Source organism: Patagioenas fasciata, chromosome 7 (genome assembly GCF_037038585.1).
Source record: "Patagioenas fasciata isolate bPatFas1 chromosome 7, bPatFas1.hap1, whole genome shotgun sequence".
Lineage (NCBI taxonomy): Eukaryota > Metazoa > Chordata > Aves > Columbiformes > Columbidae > Patagioenas > Patagioenas fasciata.
In genome coordinates, this window is record NC_092526.1 from 16,127,044 (window position 1) to 16,151,533 (window position 24,490).

General features: G+C 43.0%; 2 protein-coding genes across 5 annotated transcripts in view; both read left to right on the forward strand.

Annotated features, from left to right (window-relative positions):
* The window catches only part of SMARCAL1 (SNF2 related chromatin remodeling annealing helicase 1), a 38,686-nt gene extending 21,303 nt beyond the window's left edge, over positions 1-17,383 (forward strand). For 3 of the 4 annotated variants that reach the window (XM_065841366.2, XM_065841368.2, XM_065841367.2), the window contains exons 10-17: positions 3,365-3,505; positions 8,931-9,149; positions 9,958-10,028; positions 12,286-12,388; positions 13,490-13,672; positions 14,185-14,285; positions 15,791-15,887; positions 16,275-17,383. In XM_065841366.2, coding sequence (XP_065697438.1) covers positions 3,365-3,505; positions 8,931-9,149; positions 9,958-10,028; positions 12,286-12,388; positions 13,490-13,672; positions 14,185-14,285; positions 15,791-15,887; positions 16,275-16,478 — 1,119 coding nt within the window. In that variant the 3' untranslated portion in view covers positions 16,479-17,383. The remainder of the gene's footprint in view (positions 1-3,364; positions 3,506-8,930; positions 9,150-9,957; positions 10,029-12,285; positions 12,389-13,489; positions 13,673-14,184; positions 14,286-15,790; positions 15,888-16,274) is intronic. The other variant, XM_071810894.1, reaches the window with a different exon arrangement.
* A 3,081-nt stretch (positions 17,384-20,464) lies between these two features.
* RPL37A (ribosomal protein L37a) lies at positions 20,465-24,084 on the forward strand. Its single transcript, XM_065841543.2, has 4 exons — positions 20,465-20,605; positions 21,258-21,386; positions 22,575-22,657; positions 23,916-24,084. Exons 1-4 carry the CDS (start codon positions 20,480-20,482, stop codon positions 23,977-23,979), a joined length of 402 nt encoding a protein of 133 aa, XP_065697615.2. The 5' UTR covers positions 20,465-20,479; the 3' UTR covers positions 23,980-24,084.
* The last annotated feature ends 406 nt before the right edge of the window (positions 24,085-24,490 follow it).

Sequence of the window (24,490 nt, forward strand, 5' to 3'; positions counted from 1 at the left end):
GTGGTGTGGTTGACGTGCTGGAGGGAAGGGATGCCATCCAGACAGACGTTGACAGGCTTTAGAGGTGGGCCTGTGCGAACCTCATGAAGTTCAACAAGGCCAAGAGTAAGATCCTGCAGATAACGAATGGAAAACAACCTTGTGGAGAAGGACTTGGGGGCATTGGTTGATGAGAAGTTCAACATGAGTGATCAATGTGTGCTCGTGGCTCAGAGAACGATCATATCCTGGGCTCCATCAGAAGAAGTGTGACTAGCAGGTTGAGGGAGATGATTCTGCCTCTGCTCTTGTGAGACCCCACCTAGAGTACTGGGTTCAGCTCTGGGTCCCCAACATAAGGACAAGGACCTGTTGGAGCAAGACCAGAGTAGGGCTACGAAGATGATCCGAGGGCTAGAGCACCTTTCCTGTAAAGACAGGCTGAGAGTTGGGGTTGTTCAGCTTAGAGAAGGATAGGAGACCTTAGAGCATCCTTCCAGTACCTAAAGGGGACCTACAAGAAAGCTAGAGAGGGATTTGTCACAAGGGCAGGTAGTGATAGAACAAGGGATAATGGTTTTAGGTAAAAGAAAGAAATTCTTCTTTGTGGCAGTGGCACTGGAACAGGTTTCCCAGAGAATGTGTCAATGCCCTATCTCTGGAAGTGTTCAAGGCTGGGTTGGATGGGGCTTTGTGCAACCTGGTCTAGTGGAAGGTGTCCCTGCCCATGGCAGAGGGATTGGAACTAGATAATATTTAAGGTCCCTTCTAACCCAAACCATCCTGTGATAATGCTACAAAGCTACAGTTTTTTTACGTTACTTAATAAGTGAGGGCTACAGAACAGGTCTCCACTAGTCAAGTCACTGTCAAAGTTGCCTTAAGGAGTCTCACAAGCAAGTAGCTGGAAGAACAGTCACAAGGACACATGAGAGAGAGGAGTGCTTGTGGGGAAGATTAAACTTCATGCCTAAGTGCTAATGAGCAACTAATGTTAGGTCTCCTATGTTGGAAATATGTATCAATTGCATACAGATGTGCTTTTGCCAGAAAGTCCCAGCTGGTCACTGCAATCTTGTTTTCTGTGCTGCTATATTATTCTTCTACACTGTGGAAGAGAGTAAGCTCTTGCTCTTGACAGCATAGAAGGTTCAGCAGGAAACAAGGATTAAGCAGTGATCAGCTGAGACTTCTCTGCAGGAGTAAATCTTTCTTGGCATCTGTTCAAAATTAGTTGCTGTGAGAAAGAGATGTGAATCAAAGCCATTTCTTTCATCTAGAATTTAAGTAAAACTTCAACACTCAAACTTGTCTTCCTAGGATTTTTTTTTTCTTTTCTCTCTTGTGCTCCTTCTGTCATGGATTTCAAAAGTGAAAGGGACCCTTGGGATAATGGGTTAGACGACCCATGTTCCACACAATTTTCTGGAATTAATTTCTTCAAGTTCTTCACAGCTGTTGTGGGGCTAGTGTCTTTGGGGTTTTTTGGTTGTCTTTTTGTGTTTTGTTTGTTTGTTTTTGTTATTTTTTACTTCTCAATTTGTTTAATTAATTATTGATGTATCACAGCCCTTGGTAAGTGCTTGCATTGGTTAGATACCCTACCTGTCCAAAATTAAGTTGTGCATAGCAAAGCAGCAGCTGGACAAGTTTAGAATCCAGATGACCTGTAACTTCATAATTCTCTCTTTTGATATCTATTTAGTATTTGGGGAAGGAACCTGACTAATAGTTTTGATTACTGAGGAATTAGTGTTCCAGCTTTGTCTCATGTAGCTCCTGAGGGTCACCCTCCAAAGAGGGGGACGTCTTGGGAATGGCATTAAACCTTTCAAGACAGTTGGGTTTATGTTGCATTATTTGGAGGTTTCTTGCACATGTGAGTCTGGCTTGTCTTGTGTTAATCAACGGATTTCTCAGCGTGGTGTCAGTTTAGTCCTCAAAGGCTTTGGCAAGTCATCAGATATTGTCTAGGTTCTGCTCAGTTGTCCTCCACTGGTAGCTTAATTTTAAAAGTTGACCTAATTTCTGCTTTATCATTTTGTTTCCTTGTGGGATCTGACATCTTTGGCCTCTGTGACTCGTCCCTCTTTTGAGTAGCATCAGCACCTCTGTCTTGTGCAAACTAACTCTCACATTCTGACATGTCCAAAGGTTTGACATCTCTTCTTACTTAGCTCAATAAATATCCTTCTTTTTTAAAATGTTTATGGGAATTGTCTGATCCTGATGGTGATGTTATTTGCTTTTGATCTGTTTAGTAGGGATGGAGGGAGAAGGCAAGTCCCACCTTGATTACAGCCTATATATAAATATCTGATAAAGCGTCCTGAAATTAATTTCCGGTAACTGATCTGTGAACTCTTTTTTTCCACCAGATTTGGTGAGTGGATGAATTAGCTGAATTGATTTGGGTGACTGGCAGATCTCAGTGAAATGATAAAAGAATTTCATTTTCTTTTTCATTTAAATGTGAATGAGCTGTTGGTACAGATGTCACTCAAGAATCTCTTTGTTATTTTAATGGACCTGCATCAAACCATGCAGGAAATTACAAGCCATTTGTAATTTAGCTACTATATGTGAATTTACAGCTGTAGAAATTCGTAGCTCTCATCTAATAATAGATAATAATGGAGGTATGAAGGTAGAAATGGATCCTAGATGCTTTTATGTCTATAGTGTATTTTTTCCCTGTCTTTTTGGGAGCACTTACTTTAGATACAGGTTTCCCACCCCCTTCCTGTCTCCCCTACAACACATGCTTTATAATGTTTTTCTTGCATGATTTGTATTTATTAACTCATGTTCTAGCATTTAGCCAGCTGTGCCTAGACTCACCATGGCTATCAGGTGGGCATCTTCTGGTGCTGCTTCAGGGAGCTTCATCTTTTCCTCCTTGCTAGTCCTATTTCTCTGGCTCTCTTCTGCTTCTGTGAGGAAGACAGTCTGTTTATGGCTTGCTGTGGCAGGTTTGTTACAACAGAATTTACTTTGGAGGTGGGGACATACCTGAAGAGAGTGCGTCACTTTCCTGTGACATCTGATGCCAAATGGTGAACCAGGCATAAGACATTGATGTGTCTAGTGGGTTTAGTGCCAGTTCAGAAGGTACTGTCATAAAAATTGATATCCTCTTCCCTTACAGCACGTGGATGATGGATAAGAAACAATATGGTTTGTCCTGCTTCCTAGAAGTTTTAAGCACTGTCCTTGGGTGCCTTCAGGCAGTAAAGGCTGAAAGTGTCTGTGGGGGGTGAAAGCAATCTTCCATTTAGTGTGCTTGGGCAAAGGCTCTGGGATTTTCTTTCATGACTGCAGATGATTCCTTAGCAGACTCTTCTTGTAAGCTGTATGATAACTATGCTCCATTTTGCTTTCCCAGGCTGCTAGGAGAGTGATCTTGCTGTCGGGAACCCCTGCCATGTCACGGCCTGCAGAGCTTTACACACAGATCGCGGCTGTCCAGCCAGCCTTCTTCCCACAGTTCCACTCCTTTGGGCTGCGCTACTGTGATGCCAAGAAGGTATTTCAGTAGGGGAAGTGGCAGACTGAGACTCTGCAAACAGCTTCTTTTTTTTTTTTCAAAATATAGAGGCTTTTTTCTTTCCTTTTCTCTGTTCTGTCTGATCTTACATCTTTTTTGAGAATGTCTCACTGCAGATAAATGTTTTGAGAGATATCAAGTTGAGAAGCTCCAGGTGCTGCAATGGTGGGCCCGAGACATGGAGGCAGTAATGGTTTTTGCTAAAATCTGCCCTGAAAGCCACAGAAGTAAAATGCTTAAAAATAAGTAAATAAATATGGACATAGGTGGGAAGAGGAGTCTATTCTAATAAAAACTTGCCCAGAGAGTGTTTTAAATGGGCAGAGTAACTGTGGGGCCGTTAAGCAGCTGCAGTTTTGGGCTAATTGATTAACAAAGAAGTTTATAGTCTGCTTTAGTGACTGTTTAACAAAGTAAGGCCTCTGTTGCTTGGGATTTGGGGTTTTATACCTCCAGGTAAATAAAAAATGAAGAGTTATAGTCAGTCTTTGTATTCTACCCTCTTCTAATTCAGGAAACGGATGTGGTCCTCAGCATATCTTGAAAATAAATTAATTCATCTCTGCCAGCTGCTCAGCAGTGGTTTCAGCAGAGTCATTGAGTCCAACCTCTGCAAGATCTTGGTTTTGCAGGAAACCAGCATTTGCAGCCATGATGACAGGTGTCAGCTTTGCTCTGAACACACGGGCAACTCAGCTCTGCTGGGGTTTGCCTGACGTACAAGGAGTCTTCTGTGTTGGTTGCATAGACACAGAAAGGAACCAAAGTTCCCCTGAGTTCTGATTTGAAACAAGAGCACTCTAATCTGGCTGGTCCTCCAGTTCCTCTAGGACAAGCATGTAGCAGTTGGCATGTGGCACAGGATGGCTTGGCAGAGTGAGCAGGACCTGTAGTGCAGGAACTTGCTTACCCTGCCTTGTTCTTGAGCGATCCATTTCACTTCTTGTGCCTTATTTACCATAAGACTGGGCAATAACTTTAAGCAGAGTGGTTGGAAACACCAAATGACCATTTCAGTGCTCAAAACTATTTGCAGAAGAACCGTACGTCATCAGTGTATGCCATAAAAATAGTTATAGCTATTTGTAAGGTTTTGCGTTTGTTTTCTTTTCTGTGTTTGGGTTAGCTTAACACATGCCAAGTTTCCATCAAGAAGATTCCTATTGCAGTCACAAGTAAAGATCTGAATGCTCACTTTTACTGACATAGCTAGTGTAGTGCTATTCCATGTATGTCCAAATATGCAAGATAGATGAGCAATTCCTTGGTTTTGGTACTGATATGCTGATGCCATTGATTAAAGTAAGGCCATTTAGCGTGCAGGGTCACAGATGCAGAGCTTGAGTGCTGGAAGATGACAGTGTTTGTGTTAGCTAAGTGCCGCTTTCCTGGCAGAGGACAAACTTACTGTTTCTCCATCCATAGTAGGAATCATATGGAGCGAGAGGGCCATGCTTTCTGCTGAGCTTCATTATCTTTGAAAGATTCCTATCTGAACAGTGTCCAGGATGTCTCCTGGGGGAAATGAAGAGATGCAGTTTAATCTTGCTGTTTTTCTGTACTGAAAAGGAAAGTTGAATTGCAACGTGCGAGTCTAAATAGGTTTGGAGTTTCATAAACCCTTTAAGGGTGAAGTTCTGCATGACTAGCTGTTGCTTCAGTTACAAGGCATATGGACCTCAAGTAGGACATTGGATTGGATAAAAGAAATAAAATTGTTTTACACGATCCAGGTTGTAACAGTGTATTCTGTGTAAATGAGTTTTCAACCTACAGTGAAACTCAGCATGGAGGTCGCAGTTTGTCTCAGCTTCCCTTCAAATCCTCTGCAGGGTTTCTAACGTGACTCATTTCTGTTTGACCTGCCTCTACTAGACAGTCACATTACTGGTCTTCTCAGTGCTTGCTTGGGACATCTTACTACAGTAATGTCAGTAAATGATAGAGTGAACCTACAAATAATCTGGTTGTTTAGAGAAGAAAAAAAAAATGGGAATGCTGAGTATTGTGTTGCCATAGATCCACTCAGCAATGAGGAAATTAAAAGGTGTATTGATGATTGTATTGTTCCCTCATGACTGTAGGATGTCCTTCATGTTTGTTTTTGCAGCTCTAACCTGAGATTGTGTTAAGAGTTACAACCTCTCTGAAGAACTGTTGTGGTACTTTTGCTGTCATTATTTAAATAGGTTCTTATTTCTGTCCTAAAAGTGACAGTCTTGTAAGTGGGGATGGAATTGCACAGAAACAGAGAGGTTTTGCAAGGCTTTTGGGAAATATGTCAGGGTAAAAGGTGCTATGTAGAAATGTTTTGATATGAATAATAAATCTGATTGCATTACGAGTTTAAAGAAAAATTGTCAAACCTGAACTATTCAATTTAAAACTAAAACTTGACTAGTTTGTTTGAAGATAATAGATTTTATGACAGAAAATTGCAAATATGTGGCAGATGTTATTAGAAAAGATATAAAATAAAAGTTTATCATTTTGTAATTCAACCTCGCAGCATCTGTACTCCTAAAAATGCAGTGAGTTGAAATGTCACCTGCTTATTTACAAAATTCTCAAGTCTGTTTCCCAAAATACATGCTGTGGATTCATTTTTCAAACTGGGTGATGTTGGCAAATATTAAATAATTTCTATCTGAGCACATGCTCTGAATTTGTTAGGGTTTGGCAGCTTCTACTAACACTGTAGTAAGTTTACTGACTCATGTAAGATGCTGTAACACTTTGGTAAGAAAATCACAGTTGGATGCATTTGTTCTGGAATGTTATGAATCAAAGCCACATGTGAATTTAGGCAAAATAAATGTCCCTCTTTCTTCTCTCTCTTCTTTTTCATAATAGGATATACTAAACTATATTTTAATAATTCCAAAAATAATCATCCTTTTTTATTGCTAGCCAGGTGCAGCACAGAAGTAGCATGTTTCCGTGTTTGCAAACTGTTCCAGCAACAGTCACCATAAAAAAAATATAGTAATCTGAACATACTATAGGGATTCTGCCTGTATATGCTTTTTAATATGACAGTAGATAGTATATTGGCTCTGTGCCGTGATCTTGCGGTTATGATGATGTTACTCTTCTGAAATGAATTGTGCTATGTAGACACAAAACATATGTGGCACTTGTTCATTATGGAAGTGGAAAAACTTGGGCTGCAAGAGCAGAATGAGGTGGCTGGAGGAGAGTGTCCAGGCCCCGTGGCAGGTCTTGCTGAACAGCCTGCTCAGTGTTGATCCTGTGAATTGGCTGCCAGTGCACTGAGCAGTGTGGGCAGGGGGCTCCTGAGGCTGAGTGGAACACCATGTGGGTCCATCTTGGTTCTGTACATCTGCTGTTCTGCTGGGTCCACAGAGCCTGAAGAAATGCAGAAAGGGGGTACAAAGACTGGGGTGCAGCAATATCAGCTTTCATGCAGCATGTCTAAAGCTGATACACCCAGGTTGACTTGAGCCAGCTTTTTGCAGACCTGAGGGATGTATCTGCATTGCACTCCTGGTTTTGGGAAGCAGAGCAGTAATACCCATGTTGGCTCTCTGAGGGCTTGGCTTAGGTCCAGGTGGGCTTATTACCTCTAGTTGTGTACCAGTGTGCTGTTGTCAGAGCCAAAGTTTTAACTCTGCAGGAGCCCAACTGGCTTTGTATCTAGGTTTTGAATTGTTTCCTGCTTTTGTGAACCAAATATAGATAATCAGATGGTACCATAATTATGTAGAAATAGATTAAATCAAATGAGTTTTAGTGGTGGCCATAGGTGCCAGAATCTGGTTCCCATCAGTACAACACAACAGGACAATCTGCAATTCTATTGCTATGTCTCAACCCCAAGTAGGCATGTTCACTTCCAGATTTCAGAGAGGTCATAATTGCCTATGAGTAGTTTGATTCCTCCTCTTTCTGTCTCATAGCATGTTCTCATCCCTGCTTTGTCAAAGCACCATCCCTTAATATAGTCAGTAATGTGACTAACTTCATGACTGGTATGATTTATTTTTTGTCTCATGCACTGTACAGGAGGACAAAGGATGCAGTGAATACTTTGGAGCTTTTCCCTATTTTACTTCCAGTTCTGTGTTGTATGAGGTTTCTCTTGGGGAAGGAAAATAAAATAAATATGTATTTTTTAAGGTTAAATCTATTTTAGCAATTAATGACACGAGAGTGGAGTAGCAGATGAAGGGGATTGATGCTGAGGCTTCTCACATCTCCATTACGTGCAGTTCAGGAAGATGTATGTATCTATATGTAGCGAGTTACTTTGTGTTGTTCCAATACCAGAGCTGGTATTTTTGGGTTTTTTTGAGTGACACTGCCAGTAAGACTTGGAATTAGAACTGTGAGGAAGATTTCCTTCCCCACCTCCTTGGTTTTCAGTATTACTGTAGTATATTGCATATACTTATTTGTGAAACTTCAGAGGAAAGGTATTTCTTTATCCTTTAAGTCTGCATAAAAACCTTACTTGCCTCTTGTCCAAAAGCAGGTTGTTTAAAGATGTTTCTTTTGGGGAATGTACCAATTTGATACCATTGCTTGTCAGCTTAATTTTTCTTTCCTGGAAAACAAATGGTAAGCTGTGGGGAGAAGCGATGAGCTGAGATGCATTGAACAGACATATTGTCTGCACACAGGATCTTGGAGGATAGGGCAGGTTTGGAGGCAAGCGCTTCAAGGAGGAGTAAATGAAGGGTTTGTTCAGAGGAGCTTTGAAGTGTGATGATGCTCTGAAGAGACGATGCTTGGAGTCATGTATTTTCGGACACAGTTTATGGTTTGCTTGAGTCTGAGCCAAACATGGTAATGGCAGAAACAGCATTTCAGGAAGCAGATCAAGAGACAAGTCACAGTGGAAAGCAGGCACTTTTGACCTAGCATTTACTGGGCATGTCAGATAAGTATGACATCCCTGTGAAGGCATTTGGGTAGTGGATGTTTGTCTTCATGCTCTTAGAGAAGATTTTTGTGTGTGTCTCTCTGCTTAAAACTGAGGTGAATATGTGTGCATAGAACTGCAGTGAGTTCTGTCAGCCTGCCTAAAACTGCAAGTGCAGAGCAGAAATACCTCGTTGCATGAGGATGAATGCTGGGGCACAGTGCTGTGGCAGGGACCCCACCGTTCTGTGTGGTCCTCCTTCCTGGACCTCCTGGTGCACTTGTAGATAGGAAAAAGGAAAGTTTGTTAAAAAGCCCCGAAAAACCTTCTCATGTTGGATGGATTAGTTTGTACACTTCTGTCTTACTGCTATTTTTGTCAGATCTCCTTCCTACTGACCATTAAGTTCTTGCTTTGTCCAAACTCCCTGGAAGTTCATTCGATTCTTTGATCACCTGCAGACCAGAAGACTCAGTCTCTTTTAAATTCGACACTGCTAACTGCTTTGATCTTTCCCAGATGCCATGGGGTTGGGACTACTCTCGATCATCCAACTTAACTGAACTGAAAATTTTGCTGGAAGAGTCCATCATGATCCGACGTCTGAAATCGGACGTGCTTTCACAGCTTCCAGCGAAGCAACGCAAAGTGATTGTGGTGGCTCCTGAAGGCATTAGTGCAAAGACCAAAGCTGCCTTGGCAGCTGAAGCAAAGATGATGGCCAAAGGATATCAAAGTGTAAGTCTGAAACTATTTTCACGATGAGCCATTGGTATTTCAGGTGCCTTTATTTCAAAACATTGGTGGAAAAACAGTACCCCAAGTTTCAAGGAAGGTCAGAACCGCACCTCATGTGAAGGCACAGTGGAAGGCTGTTGAATGCACAGTTTTAAATTAATGTACAACACCATCAAAACAGCTCAGATGTTTTTTTTTTCTTTTGATTTATGTCGTCTACTTTATCCTTTTGTGTGAAATAGTTTCTTCTTTTTTGCTCTCTTGTTAGTCCTTTCAGTTGTCTTTCATACCTCCTGCCTCTGTACTTACTTTTGTGTCTTGCCTTGTAATCCCGTTCACCCTACAACACAGCCCTGTTGAACCCATGTTGTGAACACACCAGTAGCCAAAAATGTGAAAAATGTATTTTTTTAATTTTTTTTTTTTTTTTTCTTGTGCAGGTGACAAATGCATGCTCTAGGCTCCTAGGTTGCTAACACAGTTCTGTAAGAACTTAGGAGTTTTTCCTTGCCATTTTGGTTGGGGAAATGCTTTCTCAACTAAAAGTACTTTTGTGATATGCTTGTCATTCAGCTTGTAGGAGTTAAGTAGGAGGTAGGAAGGGAGGTGTCAGAAATAGGAGTGTGTGAGTATCTGCCATACCCAGCGACAAACAACTTTCCCCTCCAGCCCCCCTTTGTTGTGCATTTTTAGGCTGTTTTTTTCCTAGCAAAGTGTTTATTTGGCAGCAGCAGACATCCCAGATCTGTAAGCAAGAAGGAGAAAAGGCATTTCTGAGATTCACATATATTTATCTTTCTCTCTGCAGAAACAACAGGAGAAGGAAGCTCTTCTTCTCTTCTACAGTAGAACGGCAGAAGCTAAAATCCACTCAGTCATGTAAGCTCCGTGTCACTGCTTCATTCTTGCCTGGTAAAATGTGTTTTTGTGCTGAAAACAGGAAAACAGTGCCTTAGAGATAACAGTGCAGGGACATGAAGCATAGCCTTAAGCCAGCGAAGAAAAAATTGATTTTAATTACAGTGCACTAAACATTTGCTTCTCTCAGAATTCCTAGGCTGAAGAAGCCTGATTTCATTCCATATATGGATCTAAACTTTCGTTTGAACCATCTAAAATTACTTGGTGTTTGGGACTTGGATAAGTTCTGTTGTCTGGACCCTATTTCAGTTTAAGAAAGGGGGGAATAATGGAACTACAAGTATCTACAGACTTTGAGAAAACAAATGCTGCAGTCCTGCTGCAGCAGGATCCCTGAGCCTAAAAGCTTGTGAAATGGACTGAGTTTTAATTATAGGATGCGCTGAGGGCATCTCAGCCTCTACTGAAGTTCTTGGTTCTTCCAGAAATCTCACATAGGACCTCAGTAGCAAAAGTTTTCTATCATAGGTGTACTTTTAACTCTGTTGTCCTTAGGAATGCTTTTCTTCTGTGACTTTCTGTGCCTTTTCGTCCTTAGCCTTTCTGTTGGGACTGCAGAGGAGTTGCTTTAGGGTCACATAGCAAGAATTATTAAAAGGTAGCATGCTAATAACATGAAAACAGTTTACTTTTCCGCAGTCCTCTGAATGTAGGGACCAGCTGATGTGCACTATGTGGTTTTGTAGTTTCAGATCTTGCTGCAGAATTTACCTGTTTGGCACAGAATTGCACTTCAGAGTCCCGGCACTCATTTCAGTAGAACTGTTTCTTCCTCTTATGTTAGTGAACAGTTAGAAGACTTTCTTACTTTTATTTCAGTTGCAAGTGTGAACTGAATATAAAACCGTGAAGCGCTGTTTACTTGACTCTCTGGTAGGAACTAGTCCATTTTTTTTCCTGGAACTTAGTAGTATTTAAAATACCACTTCTTATAAACTGCTAAGCTACAGTACCGTTTAGTTAACGGTACTGTCCTACAATCATCGGCACCTTCCATGTCTCACCCTTGATGACACTGTCTTCCATTGTTTCCATTGAAATGATTAGCTATTTGTTAAATGGAATGTAGGTGTATGAGAACGAGATATAAAATAATTATAATTATGTTGACATCTGCTCGCTACACTGAATGCTCACATTGATATTTGTTTTTATTTAAAATACAGCATTCCCACTTCTCTCACAGGTTTCTTTGTTAAATGATATTGTCATGTAATTGGGATCTGAACATCACAAACCCTGGGAGCTGTCTGCAAAGCACTGATACATCTTAATATAGTGCTGGAAATCCTGCGTGGTGTTTTCTGACACTTGCTGCTGACCTAAGCTGTGTTGCATTTAGTAAAGAACTCCATATTCCTGATCTTTGCAGCAACTTTGCTATTCCAAAAGAAAGATGACATTTTTATAATCTGTTCTGATGGCTGTTGCTATACTTAGTTACAAATTTTAGGCTTATAGGTGTTTTTCAGGCTCCAGTTGACCTGATTGTATCACAAGTTACTACATAGAAACGGATTCTGTAGTTCTGCTGTTAGTCCATGGCAAAAGCCAGGTGTTTTCATTTAATTAACACTGTTTAACTGCATTTAAAAGGAGTCTTGTTACCTTTCATTGGTCGTTATCTTATATGCGTATGTATAATTTCTAGAAATAGCTGATTTATTTAGATTGTTAAACTGTAGTAAATTGTCAGTGTGAACCTATGCATGAAAAGCTACTTTAAGAATACTCTGATCCATGTGTTTGAGATCTTTTCTTATAAAATAAAAACAGCCCCAAGTAAACATCGAAAGGATAATTTTATACAGATTATTTTAAATTATTGCAATTGTGCAAAAGTTAGAAATACAGAAGGGTGAATGAGATCATCAAATAAGTATAGATGACTTTCAGTTGATTGGTCTGGGATATCATGTTTCAAATAGGATACAATAAAGTGATTCTTTATGATACACAAGTATAAATGTAGGCAGCTGTCCAGCTGTGGTGAAGAAAAATGAGTGGATTTTCCTGCAGTGTCTTTTTTAATCTGTAGGAGACATGACTTGCTACTTGCATTTTACTGCAACTTTTGATGCTAGCCTATTTTCTAGTTTCTGTGTATAGATGTGAGCAGTACCTTTAAAATTTGTTGTGAGCAAAGCCTGCATTCTCGTAGTACATAATTTATTAAGTTTGAAGGTGTTTGGGTTTTTTTTCCTCTTTCATGTAGAGAATACATCCTGGAGTTACTGGAACGTGGGAATGATAAATTTCTGGTGTTTGCTCATCACAAGATAGTGCTGGATGCAATAGTTGCAGAGCTGGAGAAGAAAGTAAGTAATTCACTGAGTCATCTTAACTTTATCGCTATTCCAGCTTCAAAGCTGTTTAAGAGCTCCCTAGAGTTATGGCCGATCAGATAGTTTATGAAAGTTAGTGGCAGAGATATTTTCTGCTTGTTGTGCTTCTAAATGTGCCCCCACCGAGGGAGCTGAGCTGTCAGGGTGAATGCCTCACAGGATGTACTTTGGATTAGCTGAATGGCTTTTGTTGTATTTAATGTTCTTTAATCTCCATGGTCTGCCCTGGAGCTTTTGAATTCTTGGGGGAGTGTTAATATGTGTGGCCATCTCCCCTTTTCCTCCAGACTTTCCTGAGAGAGGGGAATGTAACAACCCAAGTCCAGCTATGGCTGCCTTCCTTAGTCTCTTACATTTTTGAACTGGGATACTGTAGCAAGACTTGATAGACCTGCCAGTCATCTCTCTGACTTCAAAAATGTTGGTCTAGTTATTCATGTGAGACTTCCATGGATGCCCCTAGAGTTCCAAGTCATGCTGGGACAGCGTGAAGGATGGCTTAAGTTAATATCCCGAACTATAAACCACAGTAGCAGTGGTGGCTTTGCTGCCTCTGTGGCAGCACCCTACAGTAGAGCAGGGAGGCTGGACACTGAAGTGTTGTGGCCCTGCATCACCAAAGTTTGTCATGCCTCTCCTGAGCCTACCACTGAGCAGCTGAGATGTGCATGATCCCATCTCCTCCCATCACAAACCGGGGAACACTTTGGGAGGTTGGGGAGGTTACAGCAGCTGTAACATCAGCACACAGTGTTCAGCTTCATATTAAGCCAGTTGCCTTTCCACTGTACCTGAGTTGCCATCTTGTTGCTGTTCTTCCTGTTGCTTGGGATTGGTAGGAGAGCAATGGACACAGGAGCAAGTCATGCATTGTGAACCAAAGGGAGGTACGTTATATGCTGAGCTACAAGTGCTTCTGCCTTAAAGATGAGGAAAGGTCCTAAAAATGCAACTGTTGTCTTTTTACTTTCCTGGTTTTGCCATGGGGAAGGGAAACAATCCACTGAAACATGGGAGGAGGATATGGGAAAGGGGACACAAGGCCTCTAAAAAGTATCTTCTGCCTTTTCGCAGCGTGTTGAGTACATTCGCATTGACGGCTCCACACCTTCAGCTGAGCGGCAGCGTCTGTGCCAGAAGTTCCAGTTCTCAGAGAAGCAGATTGTGGCCCTCCTGTCCCTCACTGCTGCAAACATGGGCCTGACATTGTCTGCTGCGGACCTGGTGGTGTTTGCAGAGCTCTTCTGGAATCCAGGGGTATGTGTCCTGGGGGATCAGAGGTTGGATGCTCTCTGGAGAGCAGAAACAGTGGGGCTTGGGAGGAGATATAATGGGCAGGGAATTTTCTGTAGGGTTTTTCTTTCTTTTTTTTCTCTGATGGCTGCTTGTCTGTGCACCCCCAGATGTCTGGGCTTGAACCAGTGAAGCTGGTTACTCAGCTTGCTGGCTGGAGATAGTATGGAAGGGAGACATGCTCCTGATTCTTAACTTCACAAAGCTCTTTACAGTGTGCTCAGACAAGACCTGAAAGGGTCCATCATCAGTGCTGACCCTCTACTTTTGAAAAATGCTCAGTGTCTGTTGGGAACTCAGTGCACCAGACTACTTCTAGGTTTAGTCTTTGTTTGAGGATGCAGGTGTTAACAGGATCTAGATGAGAAATAGTTGCTGAGCACAAGAAAAGAGATCTCCTTGTTCTCTGGTGCTTACACAATTTCTTAGATGTTGCAGCTCTCACTTTATTTTCTTTGTCATGTTTTTACATAAAGGTTTTGATCCAGGCAGAAGATCGGGCACATCGAATTGGACAGACCAGCTCTGTTAATGTTCACTACCTGGTGGCTAAAGGCACAGCAGATGACTACTTATGGTAGGAAGTGAGAAAGACACTTTGACTCTCCTGCTACCTATTTTTACTGTATGTAAGGTGCTTAATGTTAGTGCTGATTTCCACAGCGTGTGAGGGGAGGAGCAGTAACTGCCAGTCAAGGCTGCTGTGAGCTGGCCTGGCCACAGTGGACGTAACTAAGTAGATGATATGCAGGATGAATAGTAGTTATCTGACAAAGAAGGGGCTGTTGAGAGAAACTCTGCCAGAGCTGATACATCTAAAACCTGCACAGCCTCTGTATAAGGAAAAGAAAGTGTCTTGGATACAGCCCAGAGCATTCATGTGCTGGGGTGAAGTGCTGAATGCTTTCAAGCAAAATCAACAGACACTGGAGTTGGTTCAGTGTATTGTTGATCAGGTGTGAGGAGCAATGTGGCTGCTGTGTGCTTGGACAGGGAGCTCTGGAGAAGGAGTGCACCATTCCTTTCCTCTTGCTCTTCAGTGAGCCCTTCAGATGGATTAAAGAAGTGCTGCTGACCCACCTCTGGAGAGTTGTGGTCTGAGCCTTCTTGGCTGCAGTGAGAGCTCTCAGTGGACACTGGTCCTTAGGGCTGGGGAATCAGACATCCTGGGCAAGAGAAGGATCCGAGGAATCCTTAGTGCTGCAAGGGACCTGACCTGCAAATAGTTAAAAGAAATTATCCACCAGCTGCTTCATTTAAAGTCCAAAATTACATCTTTATTACCTTGTTTAAAGGAATGAATGAACCAACTGAACTTGTGCAGTTCCCAGAATATCATGATGGCAAATAATTACAACCCTACAGTGCAGGGATCTGGAAACTGATGCATCGCCCACGTTTCATGGAAAGTTAATGACAGTAATTGTGCCTTTATTTGTGAAATGCTGTCCATGCAGTCATTAGTGCTTAATGGGAAGGAAATATGGCTCTTCAAAGAAGGACACTGGCATCCTTTTTAAAGGCGAGAAAAGAACAAGAGGGCAAGGCTATTTGGTAAATGCATTAGTTGTACTGTGGCCTTTGCTTCTTTCAAAGTGACCCATCTGCAGGTGCAGTTGTGCAGTTGGGACCTCTCAGCCTCTTGGGCCAGGGATGAATTCTTCCTCCTGCAGTACCTCGGGAGATACCCTGGAAATGCTGATGCGTCTGTTGGTGGGGTTTACCATTGCTTGCCTTGGAGACTGAACAGTCAGGCTTTTGTGACTCCTTTAGCTTAATCTTCTTGTTCTGACTTCATACCATTGGTGTTGCCTTAGTCAACTTGTTTGCCTGTTGGATATGTGTGTTCTCTGAATATTGTTACTTACTTAAGTTGGATTGATACTTACTTACACTGGATGGATTGATAACCCAAGACAGTGTACAGTCATCATAAACGAGCACAGGACAGCTTAAGGAACTAAAAAGCTTTGATAGAAAACCCATCTTTGTATCTTTTTTTATCATCTACACACGGTAAATGACACAGCGTCCTTGTAGGATACTTTCTTCTTTTCGGTAATATCTGTTTATCTCTCCTAGGCCAATGATTCAAAAGAAAATTGAAGTGCTGGGGGAAGCTGGTCTTTCAGAAACCAATTTCTCCAAAACAGCTGAGTCCACTAATTACTGCCCTAAGGTAAAAATATCAGTGGTCCCTAGAAGAGGCTGAATGGGCTTTGACTGGTGTACATTGTGACTGGCAGGCTGACCTTACAGCTGTGCTGTATTTAGTACCACAGACCATGTTCTGCAACTCCTCCCAGGATCCATGACTTGATTTGGACTCTCCAGAGAGAGTTCCCAGACCTGCTGCATGCAAGGAGACATGATAGCCTCTATGGCATCTATATGTCTCTGAGGTATATGTCTCTCAGATACATGTGTATGTATATATACATACAATATATATGTCATATGATATATACACACATGTGCACTGGCTCAGGGGAAGTGGCCTGTGATTGTTGCTCACTTTGTTTTTATATGACAGTATGTGTGCAGATTGTCTGTTTTAATTTTTCAGCCAGATCCTAAGCAGAAGACCATATACGACCTTTTCCAGAGGACCTTCTCTGAGTGTGGAGATGACACTGATGAACTTTTGCTTTTGGAGGCAGCTGATGCTTGCTGTGAGGTTGACTCTGGCAGTGCCTTGCAAGATACAGTAGAGACATGTTCAGTGAGTCCCCCCAAAAAGCAGCGTATTGAGGAGTGTTTTAAAGTGTAATGGTGGCAGCAATGAGAAGGTGACTAAGAGATATTTTTAAATTAAAAAAGAGAAAACAAAAGCAATCAAGTATTATTTTTTGAGTTTTCAAAAATAAAAGACTTAAGTTTTCTGTATCTGTGGTGTATTTAATCTCGAAGGACAAGAAGGCAATCTGACAGCATGATACATGAGCAGTGCACACCTGGCAGCCTGCAGGATTTGCAGTCCTGGTTTTGCTGATGACTGAGTGGCCATGGGCAAGTAGATTGCTCCTTTTTGTCATTTTCCACAATTGTTTTGTTTAAAATGCAGGTAATGGTTGTTTGTCCACAAGGCAGGACTATTGTGAAAACTTCTCAGCAGCTGCAGAGTGCTTTTAACAATTAGTCTTCCATCTCCAAGAATTTTGGTCCGTATTTATAGCAGTCAGTTCACTGGCAGTGTTTGGCCCTTACGCTCACAAACTGCCTTTCTGGTGTTCAGTCTGGCAGCGAGGGGAAAAGATCCAGACAGATCTTGACATTTTGTGGAGGTGAGGGAGAGCCCCATATTTTTGTCTGTGCAGAGCAGTCAGTACCTTGAAACTAAGCAGTAAAACTGTCTGCCAGGGGGTGTGTGTTGCCTGTTAGGCACGTGTCTGCCTGAGCACACTGATCTCTGGCCTCATCTGCTAAATTTTAGGACCTGCTCCATGGCACGTGCTTTTTGTGTCAGTGGAAGATAAAGTTTGTGCTGAGTGCCAGTGATTAAGCCTGGCGGCTCAGGAAGAGTGTGTGTGTATGTGTGTGTGTTTTCTTCAAGACTTGGTACTGGTTTCCACAGATGAGTGAAGAGAGGAGGACATGTGGACTTCTGTTCTCGTTTTGTAAGAAACCGATTCTAGACTGAGCTGTTTAAATAAAAAGTTGATTTAAGTAATGGTTCCCAAGCTTCTGGTACTTTTTCTATTTTAGAATTTCATCTTCCATTTGGACCTTAAGATTGAGAAATGAGTGATGCAGTAGAAATATTAGTGTTTTTTAAAATACAGTTGCAATGGCTAAAAGGTGGGTCTTTTGGGGGAAAACTTCCTTTTGCGCTTTTTAAGATTCATCAGCTTTCAAAAGGGAAACTCCCATGGTATTTTGCTTATAGATGAATCAACAGCTACTAGAAGATACTTGGAAATGGGCTAGCATTAAGCAAATGTGACCAGGAAGTTCAGGAGAAGATATAATTTCACAGAGGTACCAGTTAGCTATGTTTTACAGCCATGATCTGTAGAGAAGGGTGGGGGAAAAGCAAACTAAAGGCTTACATTTAGCTTCAGGAGGCCAGGAGCTAACATGCTGTGCAGGTTGCATGCTTGACTGTGTGCAGGTACCAGCCATGGACAAAAAGCTCACTCTTCTGTGGTCGAGGAGGAGAACATTTGTGCTAAAAGATCAACCTGATAATAACTGGGATATTTTTTTCCTGCATCAAAGGGTTTGATTATCCCATTTTCAGCAAGTGTCGTCATGGAAATGCCTTACAGGCTGTGTGCCATTGTGCTGGGTAGACATTTGCTTTTCATTCATGATTGCAGAAGCTGCCTTTGTTGTGGTCAGGTGAAGAGGAGTAGGACCAAGGATCATGTGACTGGCCAGCTGGAGGGACTGCTTTATCTCTAGGTGTAGGTTAGGTTATGGTTGGACTTGATGATCCTGAGGGTCTCTTCCAACTATGTTTCTATGATTTTATGATTTGAGACTGAGAGCTAAACATTGTTTCTCTTGCTCCAGCAACTGATCAGGAGATACACACACACTTTTTGACATTTTAAAATGTCTTTCTTCTTGAACACAAGAGTATTTAATCTGTTTCTAGGGCATGTGATCTTTCTACTTGCCAAGAGGGTTGTTCTGTGTAAGAGGTGAGAAATGTTGCTGTCTACCTACTGAGAGAAAATGTGGTAGATATTATTTGTATAGCCATATTGTTGCCTCCTATAGGAGTAATTCTCTTCCTCCTTGTAAAGCTACAGCAACTTCAAAACAGTATTTTTCTGAAATCTGCTGAAAGTACCCTCGGACAATTCTGTTTCTCACAAACTCAGTTTATCTTATCTATATATTGATAAATCCCAGCTCTGATAGAGGAGTGCTAGGTGTACTCTGTCAGGACCCATAAAATCTCAGCTGGTTTGCTGCAGAGTTACAAAGGCTTGTCAAGTACACTTGAGATTCACTTTATCCTTACTAGATGAAAAAAGGGAGAAGAATCTTGCAGGAAAGTGCTTTTAGTCATTGTATCAAGGGATTGGAAAGACTGCACAGGCCTTAGCCCAGTTACACCATTAGTCTGTCATTTATATGATGAGGAGGTGGTTGGGAAGCTGGAGCAGGCTCAGACAGGATCTCCAAAGCTTGCTGATGAGAAGCTGTACAAGGGAGGGTGCAGGATGCCAGTGAGACCCACAGGCAGGCCAAGGGATGTGCAGCACTCTTGGGGACCCTTACATCTGCCTATCGAAGAAGGTATAACTAACTTGGCATTGTCTGAAGCCCAACAGAGTAAAGGGAAAGACCCATCTTGGAGCATCTTGTTGTGACCAATGCCGGCTTGTACACCTGCCTCTGCTCTCACCCATGTGAGAGGCACGTTTCAGGAAGGATGCCAGACCAGAAAGAACAGGTAAGAATATTTGAACAATAAAACAGAGCAGTTTGAGCAATGTCTTCAGCACATGCCCCAGCCTCGGGCATGCTGAAGAGTTCAGGGTGGTGGACTGTCAAGGCAAAGCTCGTGGAGCTGTGCTGGCCTGGCTGCATCCATCTGTCTTCTCAGTCACTTGGAAATGTACGTTTATTTTGGCAGTGCTGAGAATGGCAGTTGTCTGAGGGGCTGGGTTTGGTTGTTGGCAGAGCTGGCTCGGATACTGGTAGATGAAGGGTATGAGCACGGTCTGTCCTGTCAGAGTGGACTTTAGATACAGACTGGAGCCTCTGTCCTGGATGTGTTGACTGGCAATTTTAGTTTGTAACCAAATAGCCACAAAGCAGCCAAAGGAACTCTTTATTTTCTTTTTTTTTTCCTTTTAATATGTTGGTATTGAAGATGTGTCCTGTGAGTCATTATTATGATGAGAATCTGAAAAGGGCAAATATATTCCTAGGATGTATTGAATGAGATTTTGACTCAGCAGAGAGAGATATAAATACTGCTCCCTGAAGACCAGCTGAGCCCTTGTCTGCAACAGGGCTCTGGCCCCCCAGTTCCCAGGAGGGCTTGCTCGGATGGAGGAGAGCTTGCAGGGATGATGGAGGAGCCTGGCGTGTGCCACAGGGAATTAAAAATGAGTGTTCAAACCCTCAAAGCAAGAGCCAAGAGGGGATGTGGTGTGTGTCTGTGTTTCCCAAAGTACAGACCCCAAAAAAGAAAAGCTGATGGGGTGGTGGGCTATGCTCTAGTTGTTAATTCCCTATTAATTAAATAGGTTGCAAATGAGGAGGGCAAGGAAGCCCGGGTGGGTATGGGACTGTCACGGGAGGAAAAGCACCTGCAAAAAGTACCTGGGGGTGGTTTCTCCAGGTGGGCTCGGCTCCCTCCAGGCCGGGTGGATGAACTGCAGCCGGCTCTGCGCCCTGAAAAGCGCTGGGGTGACTGATCACATTCCTAACGGGGGCAATGGGCTGTTCATCCCCCTACAGGCACTACAGCTCGGCGGCGTGGCTACGTGTGCTGCTCGTCCCTTCATTTATATACATATATATCTATTTTTTTACCCCTTTTGCAGCTCCAGTCTGGTCTGCCGTTACTTTTCTGACATCTACCTACTGCCTATTTTCTTCAAGAAATGAGGCGAGGGACACCTTGGGTCCGGCCGCACCTCCCACTCAGCGCTGCCGGCGCGGATGTGCCGCTCGGGTTTCGGTTTGGTCTCTGAGCGGCAGCTGCGCGCCCGTTCTTGTGCTTTAGGCTTTAGATAACCCTGTTGCCACGGGGTAAATGTACGGAATACACAGCGCCACAGAGTCCGCCGCACCGCCACGCTGCAGATGGACCCACTCCGAGTCCCATCCGCTCCACTCTCTGCTGCCACCCCGTCACTTCCGGCAGCGACGGCTCATAGCGCGCCTGCGCAGTTGAGCTTTCTCTCTTCGCGTCGCGCCGGCAGGAGGATGGTGAGTGGCGCTTGGGAGCTGCTGCCCATCCGCCGCCATCCGCTTCGGCCCGGCGCGTTGCGGCCGCGGAGTACGGCGGGTGGGACAGCGCGGAGCCCGCTGCGGGCGGAGCACGGATCGGTGGGGTCTGTGCCGTGGGCCGGTGGCCTGTGCGGGCTCTGGCGTTCAGCAGGCCCCGTCCCCGCGGTGGGGGAGGCGGTTGCGGGAGGGGCTTGGGCCCGGGGGAGCCTGTAGGTGATGGACGGAGCCGGGGGGACACAGGGCAGGCCGGGGGAGGGAAGGGAGGCGCTGGAAGTCCCAGTAGCCGTCCCAGAAAGGGGCTGAGCGCGGACCGCGGAGGTGCCGGTGTCTGCCGGGCGGCTCTGCCGGCTGCAGCGATTCGTGTAGGGGCGGCCGGGCCCTGAGGAGCGATGTGGGTTTGGTGCTCGGCTGCCGGACTGCGGCCGCCTCCCGAGGTTCCCCCGCAGCAGCCCGAGGCTGTGGCACTATCAGCCTCTCACCGTTCTATAACTAACACACTTTCCAACGTCACGGAGAGGCGTCGGTGACTGCAGTGCTGACAGCTTTGCTGTCATGTGTCAGGAGAGAGGAGCTGCCAGGGAGATGGAGATTTTGGTGAAGTTGAAGCTTTTTCTGGTTTGCATCCCAACAGGCTAAGCGCACCAAGAAGGTTGGGATTGTGGGTAAATATGGTACCCGTTATGGAGCGTCCCTTAGGAAGATGGTGAAGAAGATAGAAATTAGCCAGCATGCCAAGTATACCTGCTCCTTCTGTGGCAAGGTGAGAGACATCCTTCCCTAAAACAGCTTTAAAAATAATTTTGGTAATGGTGCTAGAACTGCAATTTGATGCGTCGATAATTTTTCTATTGAAGAGATGACTGGACTAGTTTTTAGACAGGGCTTAGTTTATTGTGAGCTTTAGGCTACTGTCAGAGTCCATTTTAAAGTAAAAAGAGTTGCTGGAGGCTTCATGTGTGTGTTTATTGGTAGTTAATGAAGGCAAGCATATTTCGTTACACAGAACAGTGAGAAAAGTTATGATACTGTACACTTTAGATATCTAATAAAAAGACCTGACAATTAAACCAACACAGTTGTTATCCTGATAATCAAGACATGACGTGGATTTTTTTTCTTCCTCCTTTGGTGACATTTACAGTTTACCTGGGGGAAGAAGAGAGCTTCCTTTTCCCACTTGCAGCTTTTGATTTTAATTGCTTACTTAGATTTGTGTCCTGTTATAACTCTGGATGGGGAAGAATTCTACTTATGTACATAATCAAAACGCACTCTTAAATCTGGTTATTGACAGTTTGAGAGGCCCATCAGCTTGTGCTTTGCCCAGATAATTTTTATTGATATCTGTAAAGTAGGTATCTAGCTGGAAGTGTGTTTTTTTTTTTTTCTTTTTATGTGTCTTTATGATGTGATGTGGGAATGTTGATGACCACATTTGCAAAGCTGCCTAAATCCAATATAAGTCCAGGCAAATGTGTTGTCATCTTCACAAGATGATGGAGACCTGTCCGGGTGAAAGGAGTTTGGTACCCACCACCCACTCTTTAGATACTGTTCAAAGGGACCCAGTTTAGAGCAATCTTGGGATGTCCAGGGAGCATTAGTAACAGAAATATGTTGGTCATCAACCAGGCAGGAATATTGGTTATTATGACTAGTGTAACTCCTTGCTATTTTCTTCCTTCAAAAAGAACTGAATTTTTGATGATGCACTTAGAAATGACCCAATTTATTCTACGTCTGAATGAAAAAGTATTTCAGAATTACTTTCTGTTTTGTGAAGAATCCGAATCAAATTGTTCCCTGATCTTTGCCGGTCTTAACTAGACGTATAGGTAATGCTATGCTGTGATGCTGATGTTCTCACCTGAAATTTCTTGTTTGGATGATAGTACAAGTTCTCTCGGCTTTTTCAGCTGATTGAGAGACATTTGTTCTTTTCTTACAGACCAAAATGAAGAGGAAGGCTGTGGGTATCTGGCACTGTGGATCCTGCATGAAGACAGTTGCTGGTGGTGCCTGGACATACAAGTAAGGAAATGAAGCTCCTATCAGCACTTATTTTCACATGACTGAGGCATAATACAGTTTTCGGGTTTTTGTGGTGTTTGTTTTTTTTTTTCTTTTAATCTACTAACTTTAAGTAGGTCTGTTTCAAGTTAGTGATATGTGGTTTTGGTTTTGGGGTTGGTTTTTTTTTGCCTGTATTCTTAAAATTTGATTGGATTAGATCTGTTGTGGGTGAGTACATCTGCCACAGGATCAAATTGGACTTGAATGTTACTCTGTCTAGTATCTGTTTTGTAGCTTCTATGAATATTGCATTTTATCCATCGTATTATTGCTGCTGGTTTTGGTGGGTCCCTCCAAAATTTCTTTATTCCTCTGAACTTCATCAAAGCAGTTGTTTCTGCATATTTTCCTAAACTTCAAATAAAAAAAACATTTGCAAATGCTGAAACTTGTTTTATCCGAGTAGTCTCTGCCTTGGCTGTAGTAGCTCTTCTTACTGAAGATTTAAACTACAGCTGTTGCTTGTACAATGTGTTACACTTGAACCAGTTTTCTGGTGATGTTGGAAGCAGCAAAGAAAATGACTGGTTCATCCAGCCGTCTCAGGGTGGAATCATCTGTGTGGGTGACACCTGACAGATGTGCATCCAAGTTATTCTAAAAAGAGCTCCAACAGCTTCTAATAAATTGTGCCTCTGACCTGGGGATTACTTGGATTATTTTTCCTTCTTTGGTTCTTTTGACTGTAAAAAAATTGTAATTGTGTAAGGGAGCTCTTACTTCTTCTTTCAAAGCCTACGCAGCATTTTTTTGTGGTTACTACCACCGTCTTTCAGTTCAGAGACACAGATACAATAGGCAAAACCAGTTTTATCCCAAGAAAATCTATTTCCATGGTTTGCTTTTGTTTTAAAAGCATTGAACTCTTGTTTTGATGGTGCTCTTCCTCACTCCCATTCTTTACTCTCCTCCCCCAGTCCTGGTAGAAGACGCTGTTGGCCCCACACATAAGTCACTAGGAATCAGAGCCCATGTGCTTGTGCGTTTAGTTGATGCTTGACTGGATAAAGTGGGTTGAGATGTCGCTGGTGAAGTTGCGTGTGCGTATGTAGACAAAGGCCTACGCTTTGTTGTCATGAAAATCAAAGTGGAATTAGCCCCCTGTTAACGGTGCAATCAGACAATAACTATTTGAAATGATTAGTGCTTTCTCAAATAACACTGGTGTGCAGGCTGTTGTGCTGCCACATGCAAATGACTCTGCTTCTTCTTCCAGTACCACCTCTGCAGTGACAGTCAAATCTGCCATCAGAAGACTGAAGGAATTGAAAGACCAGTAGAAGCTACTTCCTGTTCTCCTTGTGAAACATCCTTTTTTTTCCACTGTCAAGATTTGTCCTTTTAACAATAAAAAGGTGATAATGGAGTGGAATCATGTTCGTCTATCTGAAAGAGTCCTGTCTGTCTTGCTGTACTGTATTTATAGGTATAGCTATGGAGACATTACTAGTGCTGTCCAGCAGGTGAGTGGTTCTTGTTACTGGTGAAGCCATTAAGAACCACTTTTCCTTTCCAGTTAATTGCATACTTTGTTGCTTGAATGTGCTGAGCTAAATCTGAGGAAAGCTTAAATAGCTTGAAGAGGCCTGGCTCATCTTGATACGTCCTTTATGTCTGTGCCTTGAGGAATAGCATAGAGCTGCATGAGTGGAGGAATGGAGAGATGTAAGCAGGGAGGAGAAAACATGGAAAACACCACTCTGCCTCCTCCCTCTGCCTTTGCCAACGGCTCAGGGAAACGGAGTGTGTGCTGCAAGATTGAGAGAAAAAGACCAGCATGACTGGCTTGGG